Raw genomic sequence first — 9269 nt, forward strand, 5'->3', positions numbered from 1 at the left:
AGATTCCCTCCTCTGTCAGTTTGCCCTCTCTTATCTTCCTTCGATCTCTACCTTTCCCCTGACATCAAACTACCAATTTAGCCAAAACAAGACACGACATCTCTAATTTTAAGGAACGTAAACAGAAGTAGACTAGGGAGTAATTATGTTCCTGGGATGTTCTGGTGCAACGAAACAGAGGTTGAGATATTATATAATCAGAATTTATTTATATAAGGAAGAAAATAATTACCCATAATCCTTAAAAAGCCCTTAAAGTCATTCTACCACCCCTACCTGTAAAAATAACAGTTGTCATGGAAAAATCTCATTATTCTTAACTAGTTATTTTTATGTCTTTCCTATATTTGAAACATGGCATTGAATGAAACACCACCGTCCTTCTTTTGGACTTTTTGGTCACGCAGAGAAAAGCACAGCGGTCAAGCTAAAAGCGAGCTATTTTTAGCTCCTAAAAAAGTTGACATTTATGGAGATACGAGGAGACGATATGAGGTTTTTTATCTGATACCAGAGAAACGGGTGGGATGCTGTCGGGGACGAGCAGGAAGAAAAAACAGCAGACAGAAAAATGAGAGCTGAGCTCTGCCCGGCACTTAATATCTGACATGAGAGAAGCTCGCACATAACTTATACACACACACACACACACAAGCAGTCAGGTTTCCATCACTTCAGAGGACATTACATTGACTTACATTCATTTCCTGGAGACTTATCCTAACCATAACCATAACGACTACTAACCCTAATCCTTAACATAACCTTAAATTTACCTTAACTTTAAACCAAGTCTTCACCCTAAAATTAATGATTTACGTTAGCTCCCCATAAGGGAGGCGAGTCCCCACAACGTCAGGAATACCAGGTACACACACACACACACACCTTGATTAGATGCTTCTTGAATTAATGGCTATTGGAGATATTGGAAACAGAAAACTAATTACAATCAGTGTCACTTAATTTACCAAGTATGATAAATTTACAGGTCAGGGACACACACAGGGCAGCTGATTGAACTCATGGGGGGGCGCCACAAAGTCTCAAACATGATAAATACAGATGTATGATAAATTAAAGGGCGGGTTCACAATTTTTCAAGTCTGTCTTAAGCAAACACTGAAACAGGTCTTGCTTGCTGTATTCATTCCTCCTGTTCATACTATACAGTTGTGAGGGGTAAACTCTCCTGGATAATGTAATGATCCTAAAGGTTTATATTATAATCAGCAGTTTCAATTATCTCAGCTTTGTGTTTGAGAAATCACTTTTTGTCTGGACGGCTAAGAATGCTACAATACCCATGAGAGTCGGCCGCCGCCGTTGCTATGGAGAAGAAGCCTTGGGTGCGAATCAGAGCGTAATGAAATCAAAACACTTCATTGTTGAAGTTATAAACCAAATGTGACACCACAGTTGCTGAATTCAATCAAAAGTAACCCCCCCCCCACCCCCACCCACCTCTTTCTTTCTCTCTCGACCCAGCCGGTCAAGGCAGATGGCCACCCACCTTGAACCCGGTTCTGCTTGAGGTTTCTTCCCGTTAAAGGGGAGTTTTTCTTTAGCGCTGTCGCCAAGTGCTTGCTCATGGGGGAATTGTTGGGTCTCAGTAAATTAAAGAGTTCGGTCTAGACCTGCTCTATGTGAAAAGTGCCCTGAGATAACTATTGTTGTGATTTGGTGCTACTTTCTTTTGACCTGGTGAACTGACACGAGCTGCTTCCTGCCGTTAGAGGGGCACATGACTGAATTTTAAGCTTGGTGATTGGCTATTTCTGGCCAAAATGCACCTTGGGAGTTAACTTCTACCCTGAAATTGTTATGTACACAGTCTTGTACCTTCAACGTTTTACCAAAGAACCAAATATTTTCTAACACAGTTGTTCGTCTCAATATCAGGATTTGATCCGTTTGGTCCGATCAAATTTCAAAAGTCTAAAAGAGCCGCATGATTGAATTGTTTTATCCCCAGTCAAGTTAGCCAGAGGGCTAAACTGAAAGTAGCCAGCTCGGCCGGCAAAAGTCGCTAGTGCACTTGCTCTATGGGCCCAATGATCCCGGAAGATCTTGGTAATTTTATACCCAGAAGTCGGACTTTTTTGGCTTCATGCGCCACTGAGCAACTTTCATAGGAATGAACGGGGCCCCGCCTCCGACGCTGTATCCAGTTCTCTTTATACATCCATGGGAACACGGACTGCTGCACACTTGGGCTAACGTTAGCTGTTTTAGCTAAATTGTGCTAACAGCGCTGGTATTGTAATCAAGTAACAGGAGAGCAGCAGGTGAGCCAACTGTCAATCACAGCTGTCAATCAACACAGCAGACATCAAAGCCACTATAAATCTTATTATTGGAGCAATAATTTCCAAAATGACCACCAGCACACTTATTAGAGGGTCTGAATTAAGAGATTGAGACCATAATGACTCATCGAAAAAAATGATTGACTTCGTATTTCTAGAGAGAAGTTGAAGCTTTTTGAATGTGAGTCAGTTGGAGCCAGGAGGATTTCATTCATCGAGCATGTTACTCCTCTTAGGCTGCACAATTCTTAAAACCTGATGGACAATTATGGGAAACGTGTGGCTGATTTTTGTTTTTTAAGTAAGTCAAGTCAAGTTAAATGTTATTTTGTGATGCATTTACTGTATATAGACCAAAATCAGAAATTAGCCTTAAATACTTTACAATCTGGAGAACATACTGGACCCTGGATCCTCAGAACCTCTGTGCAGACACGGAAAAACTCTTAAAAAGCATTTATAAGGGAATAAAAGAAAGAAAGCTTAGGAAGAGTAACAGGACACACATGCAATAGATATCTCGTGAACAGAGCAGATAAAAATACTATAAAAATAGTAAAATTACAATATGGAGAAACATTGACAGTGTTAGGTAGATAGATTGCAAACACACATGAACATTTTGGACTGAGGTAAGGGCAACTCTTGATGTTTCTTTTCCTGCTGTTTGTTGTGAATAAGCAAATTCTCTCCAGCACGAGACCAACAGACGGACTGAACCTGCTATCACGAGATAACTATATCTGGTTCTTCACAGTGAATATCCAACTGGAAAAAACCCAACCAATATCTATTCAACCATCAGGAGTTATGACATTTAAATAAATATTTGTTTTGGATACTTGTTGTCACCCACATAGCTGGATGTTTCATCTCTTGTGGACATCTGTGACTGGGTTGGGGTATGTAGGTTAGGTAAAATAGAAACTCTGGCAACTGAAAAAGCATCTGCTGAAGACTTTTGTGCATGTGCATACTTCTTTTCCCTTCCAATTAATGTGAAACTTGAGAAGAAAAAAAAAACCTTGGCTCTTGTTCCTTTATGTATATTTCTGGGTATAAAAAAGAAGAATACACAATTTGCTCAAAATATCCAGACAGAAGTTCTGAGTGTCTGAAGATTTTTCTGATTACTGTCTCCACTGATTCTCACACTTTCTAACTGGAATAGATCACCTGACCAGTAAACTCAGCTGGTACATGATCTGTTGCAAGCTGCATATATATATATATATATATATATATATATATATATATATATATATATATATATTTAATGTGTTTGAAGTTGTCAAAATCCAGCAAGTTCTACATCTATTAATTCTGTTTCTCCCGTTTCTGTTGTGCTTAAAGCTGCACTAATGAATATTTGATATTAAAAATAAAAATGAAAAATGACTGTGTAGTGACAAACCATGGATGTATAATAAGAACTGGATAGGACATCGCCACTCAGCTTTGCAGACGATTTTTCCCAGTGGTCACTCGCAGTATTGCAGCAAAAAATCCCCCTGCAGCCCAAAAAGCATTTTCCCCATAGACCACCATTATAAAAGAGACGTCTGTAAAACTGTTGACAGGACACTTTGAACTGCAAATAAGGTCAATTATGACTCTTTTAATTATGAATTTTTGATCCATGGAGGTTTTATAGTGGTAAACTTTCCAGGAGCCGAGAAAAGAGATTTAAAAATCTGTGATGTCATCACAATGTAAAGTCTATGGTGGGCTGAGCAGGAAACAATGACTGGACGTAGCCACCGTGACATCACCCGTTGGTTCCTGAAGAGCAGTTTTGAAGCTCAAAGTCGGCAGCTCCGGCTGTCACCATCTTGGCAGCGCCTGACTCCGCCTAACTCCCAGTTAATCCAAAATGGGTAAAGAGGTGGAGCTGAATGACGCCTGGTTGCTGAAACAAGCCACCTAGCGGCTAGCGACCTGTCACTGAAAGCAGCCACTTCCTTATTTATGCATAACCTTATGGCTTAATAACATTTAAACAGATGAATTACAGGCTGTAAACATGTTTATTTCTGCTGTAAAGTTGGGCATTTTAACATGGGGGTCTATGGGGATTGACCATAGACTGTATAAAAATATGGACGTAGTTACCGTGATGTCACCCGTTGGTTTCTGAAGAGCGGTTTTGAGGCTCAAAGTGAGCTGCCCTGGCCGTCGTCATCTTGGCAGTGCGTGACGCTGCCTAACTCCCAGCCAATCAAAAATGGGCAAAGAGGCAGGCTGAATGGCTGAAACAAGCCACCTAGCGGCTGGTGGACCTGTCACTCAAAGCAGCCATGTCCTTCATTATGCATAACTTTACGGCTTAATAAAATTCAAATGGGTGAGTTATTAAAAAATTCACCCCCTGTACAGTTGCCATGAAAGGGGAAATTAGCTACAGAGACCTAAACCATTTTTTGTACCAGGCTGTAAACATGTTTATTTCTACTGTAGAGTTGGGCATTTTAACATGGAAGTCTATGGGGATTGACTCGCTTTTGGAGCCTCATGTGGTCATTCAAGGAACTGCAGTTTTTGGCACTCCTGCATTGGCTTCATTTTCCAGCCCCGGAAGTTGCTGCTTGGCGGGAACTCGCGGGCAAGGCCAGCGAGGCCTGCGACACTTCCCCTGGTCATTATTAGTGTGGCCGCCAGATGGCGTCTGTCACTAAAACGTAACTATAGGTCATATTTGGCAACTGAATTTATGACCTATAGTGTAATTTTTCTTGGGAGGACAGGCTCATAAGGTGATAATAGGTCTGTTATGTTTCCAGCTTGTTGCGCTGCCCCCAAGTGGCCAAAAAATCCCAACAACAACAGAAACTGGAGAAACAGAGAAACTGAACCTATTTTAAAACTTTCTCTTATTATTTTTTTCTTCCACCAGTTAGTCTGAGGCTTCCTAGGGTTTTTAAAAGGCCAATTGCCGTATATATATCTGTCTTGAGTGCTGATTCAGCCGACTCTAAATATAATTTGCTCTGCTTAGCAGTTGTTGGCAACCTTTGGCCGACGACTGTCAGGGATACGGTGCAAAAACTAATGAACTTGTGATTGTGAATTAAATAGCCTGGTTGCTGTGAATGAAATGTTTAAATTGGTGTCTCAGTCATTAAAAAGTACGATGGGGGGGGGGGGGGGGGGGGGGGGGGGGGGGGGGACATGAGTCATGCTGCCTCGAGCACAATCAAAGCTTCCTGCTCCTCCATCTCCTTCACTGCTGATGGATCCGAAACAGGCAGCAGTGAAACAAGCGATCAATGCAGTGAACTGGGATAACTCAAGCACAGGATTAAGAATACAATACGCAATACAACAGCAGTAATTTGTCTGTCCGTGTTGTGTGTAAACAGTTATCCTTCGCATTGTTGGCTCGGTGGTTGTGTAAGAGGTGAAACGTTGTGGTTGCCTGGTGCAGAACATGTTTGATAACTTAAATACAGAGTGGAAGTGCTTTTTTTTAAATTCACAGTTAAACCTTTAGGGTTTCATTTAACATGGTGTTATCTGTTTGCTTTGCAGTGTTCCCAACAGAATTTATCCCTGATATAAAGTTGACTGTAGTCATTCCTTTAATTTGAATGTTAATTATGATGCTCTCTATTGTGCAGACACAATTAGAAAAGAATTTATACGATTCAGCATGGCTTTTATAACACTTTGCATTATGTAGCATTTGTTTATGCACATTTAAAGTGAAACAACAGTGTATAATAAGTAGTTCTTTCTATAGAAATGTGTAAAAAATGTCTCTTTGCTGACTTGTACAGAAATGACTTGAACAAATCATTTCCCTTTCAGAATGTCAAAAATCTTTATTCCTCCTTTGGGCCCATCAGTCCCTGCACGTCAGACTGAAGATGAGTTATAAAAGTTAAAATGACCTTCAAACTCTTGTGGGGGGTTCATCGTTGCTTTGGTTTTTACTGAAGAAAGAACAGCCGGAGCGTTTAACACCAGCGCTGTTTGATTTTCTTGATAATTTACAGCAGAAAGGATTGACTGAGTCACCGTGTTTAAATGCTGGAGAGGCTGCCAGAGCCATTCTGAGGTAATAATGGAAAAGTATTGGAAGTGACTGCTGATCTACATGGAATACTAAATAAAGCAATGTTCTCAGACTTGCTGGGTGACTGAAGCATATCATTGCTGTGATTTAAAGTTATACTGATTGATGAGGCTGTTATCTAATAAAGATTTAGGACCTAGAGCTCGACTAAAATGATAGTAATGAGAGAAATTACAGATGTAAACACCAAAATCTAATCAGCTAATTGTCCTAATCTTTATCAAACCTAATAGAAATGACCTCATTATCTACCCTCCATCCATCCAATCCATCCATTTTCAGGAACGACCCCCCCTGCAGTGCTGCTGCTGCTGCTGCTGCTGCTGTTGTTGACTTTTTTGAGGCATATTTTGCCCAGCAACTTTTACGGGATGACTCACCCAAGGCAGCTGTTACGCATGACAAAAAAAGAAAAAATCAAAGGATAAGGTGGAGCGAACAGATGGCAGGAGTCAGATAAAAAGGTGTTTGGCGCGGAGGATCGACTATTTGAGACTGAAAAAGGGCCACATGCAGCCGCGCACCGGGAACATGCAGAGCTCCAGGATGCTCAGCGGCGCGCTCCTCTGCGCACTGATGCTGCTCTCCAGCGCTGCTGGAGCCGAAGTGTTGGACACCGAGTCCGAAGAGGAGCTGAGTCCCAGAGCCCTGCGGGACTTTTACCCGAAAGGTCCGAATCTGACCAGCGAGAAGCAGCTGGTAAGATTTTTTACATCTGCACTCCTCCTGCACGGCATGGATGCAAAAAAAGACGAAGTGACTTTATTTTTTTTCTGCAAAAGCCAGAAAAGCTTCTTTAGTTTTATCATTTTATCAGATCAAATGTCAACTATTTTTTCTTCTAATCATAATTTCAGTGATGTGTTAAATAAAGACTAAAGATGTGACTACTGAAGTCCAGTCTTTGGACCAAACTCAGTTCAGAAAAGCGTTAATTTAATGATTTTCTCTTGTACTTCTATAACTTCTGTCTGCTGTATTTGTCACTTTATCTCATCTATTTGTGTCATTTTAAACAAAATATCACAGTTTTATATAAATATTCTGCAAATACAAAGGTGATTTACCGCTACTCAAATGATTAAATTGTTAATATCAACAGTCAGATGTGTTATTTTATGTGCAGGCTGTGATCTTTTCGTTGCGCTTTCGTTAATTACGCACATGGCACAGTTCTGGATATTTTCTGTCCTTTATTGAAAACACAGTCATGAAGCACTTTTGCTTTATTTTTATCTGTTCTCTGTCAGCTCGGAGCTCTCCAAGAAGTTCTTGAAAAGCTGCAGGCTAAACGACTGCCTATGTGGGAAAAGAAATTTGGCCAAGTCCCAACGGTACCTCACCACACTTCAAACACTCTACTGTATTGATTGATTTTTGTATTGATGCATGTCGCAGCGGGTAGAAATGAATCGAGCTTCTTGTCTTGTTGCTTCTGTCTCTCAGTGTGATGTCGGGGAGCAGTGCGCGGTGAGGAAAGGCGCTCGGATCGGGAAGATGTGCGACTGTCCCCGGGGAGCTTTCTGCAACTTTTTCCTGCTGAAGTGCTTATGAGCCTCGTCGGAACTGAATGTAGCATTGAGATGCGCAAAAAAACAAAAAAAAACAAACTGTCACTCGATTCCTTTGTAATTACTGTCATATTTTTATGATAACGCTGAGGAGCAGGTGGTGACTGCCTCACCCTTACGAAAAAGAACTATAGTAGTTCTATGATATGAATATATATTTTAGTATATTAAACATAACAGGTCAGGAGATGGAAATACCGTAAAGAACCATAAGATTGCTGTAAATATTCAGAGCCACTTTATGTCTGTAGGAAACTCACAGGATTATTGTTGTGATGTGATAATAGGAGCTAATAAATAACCCATAATACACAATAAACTCACCTGAGAACCACATACACTACAAAGTCTCGACAGCAATATTATGGGAATATTATAGTGATTCTTCGTTTGGGCAAATCCAAAATCTGTCTTTCTGAACTTGAACTATTTTGTTGAAGATGAATGTCTGTGTATGACTCATGATAATAAGAATAAACTGTGGATCATGTTTTGTTTTGTAAAGCAGCGGAGTGACGGCGTCTTCTTTTCAAAAAAAAAAAAAATGCAGGCGCCACAAAGGCCGGTGCGCCTGGAATGAGTTATATAACGCGCATGTTTTATTGTTGTTGTTGTTTTTTAATGATAATCAGAAGGAGCTCAGTCAATAGCACTATTTCAACAGTGACGTATGTGTGTGTGTGTGTGTGTGTGAGAGAGAGAGAGAGGTCTGTGACGTCACACCGCCACGCAGCTCCATTGACAATAACAGTGTGACTCTGCGCCAAAACACTCCGAGCCTCCCATTCACTGGCAGCGGAGCAGCTTCAGGCTTGATGGGTTTGATTCATGTGCATGAAAGGAGCTAAATTAAGAGTTAGATTGACCTAAAACGGAAAATATGACAACAATATATCATCTTTTAAAGAAGACTCTAATGAAAAAATATGCAGAAAAAACTCACAAAAGTCCCCCTGCAGTCAAAAATGCGTTTTGCTTTTGTTATTTCAGTTGGATGTTTGAGCTTCTCTGTGCAGAATGATGTATGTGCAGAGTTTGTTTTCACAATCATCTGCTGAAGGAGGAAAGTTTCTGTGTGTTCACCTTAAATCTGAGGTAAAATGTGGGCGTATAAACATGATTAGTGACATCACAACCAGTCTGGAACCAATCAGTATGCAACTATTGAAGCCTCCAGTGCACAAACACTGAGAATGGACTTTTATCAATGAAAAAGGAGCAGTTCAACTTATAAAATGAAGAACATTAGATGTCATTTTCAGGATTTTAATGAGATAATTTCACTTATATGTGAAAAAACTAGATTATGATTAT

The 9269-nt window shown here is 40.4% G+C and overlaps 1 protein-coding gene across 1 annotated transcript; it reads left to right on the top strand.

The window, feature by feature from the left end:
- Positions 1 to 5507: 5507 nt before the first annotated feature.
- Positions 5508 to 8459, top strand: LOC122988759 (cocaine- and amphetamine-regulated transcript protein). The gene is made up of 3 exons (XM_044361355.1): positions 5508 to 7083; positions 7635 to 7718; positions 7831 to 8459. Exons 1-3 carry the CDS (start codon positions 6895 to 6897, stop codon positions 7936 to 7938), a joined length of 381 nt encoding a protein of 126 aa, XP_044217290.1. The 5' UTR covers positions 5508 to 6894; the 3' UTR covers positions 7939 to 8459.
- The last annotated feature ends 810 nt before the right edge of the window (positions 8460 to 9269 follow it).

The sequence above is a fragment of the Thunnus albacares genome, chromosome 1, assembly GCF_914725855.1.
Source record: "Thunnus albacares chromosome 1, fThuAlb1.1, whole genome shotgun sequence".
Lineage (NCBI taxonomy): Eukaryota > Metazoa > Chordata > Actinopteri > Scombriformes > Scombridae > Thunnus > Thunnus albacares.

Excerpts from the sequence above, each read along its gene's own strand:
- LOC122988759 (XM_044361355.1), top strand. The coding sequence starts at position 6,895 with ATGCAGCCGCGCACCGGGAACATGCAGAGCTCCAGGATGCTCAGCGGC. Across the intron at positions 7,084-7,634 it reads TGACCAGCGAGAAGCAGCTG|CTCGGAGCTCTCCAAGAAGT; the intron begins GTAAGATTTTTT and ends GTTCTCTGTCAG. Across the intron at positions 7,719-7,830 it reads AATTTGGCCAAGTCCCAACG|TGTGATGTCGGGGAGCAGTG; the intron begins GTACCTCACCAC and ends TCTGTCTCTCAG.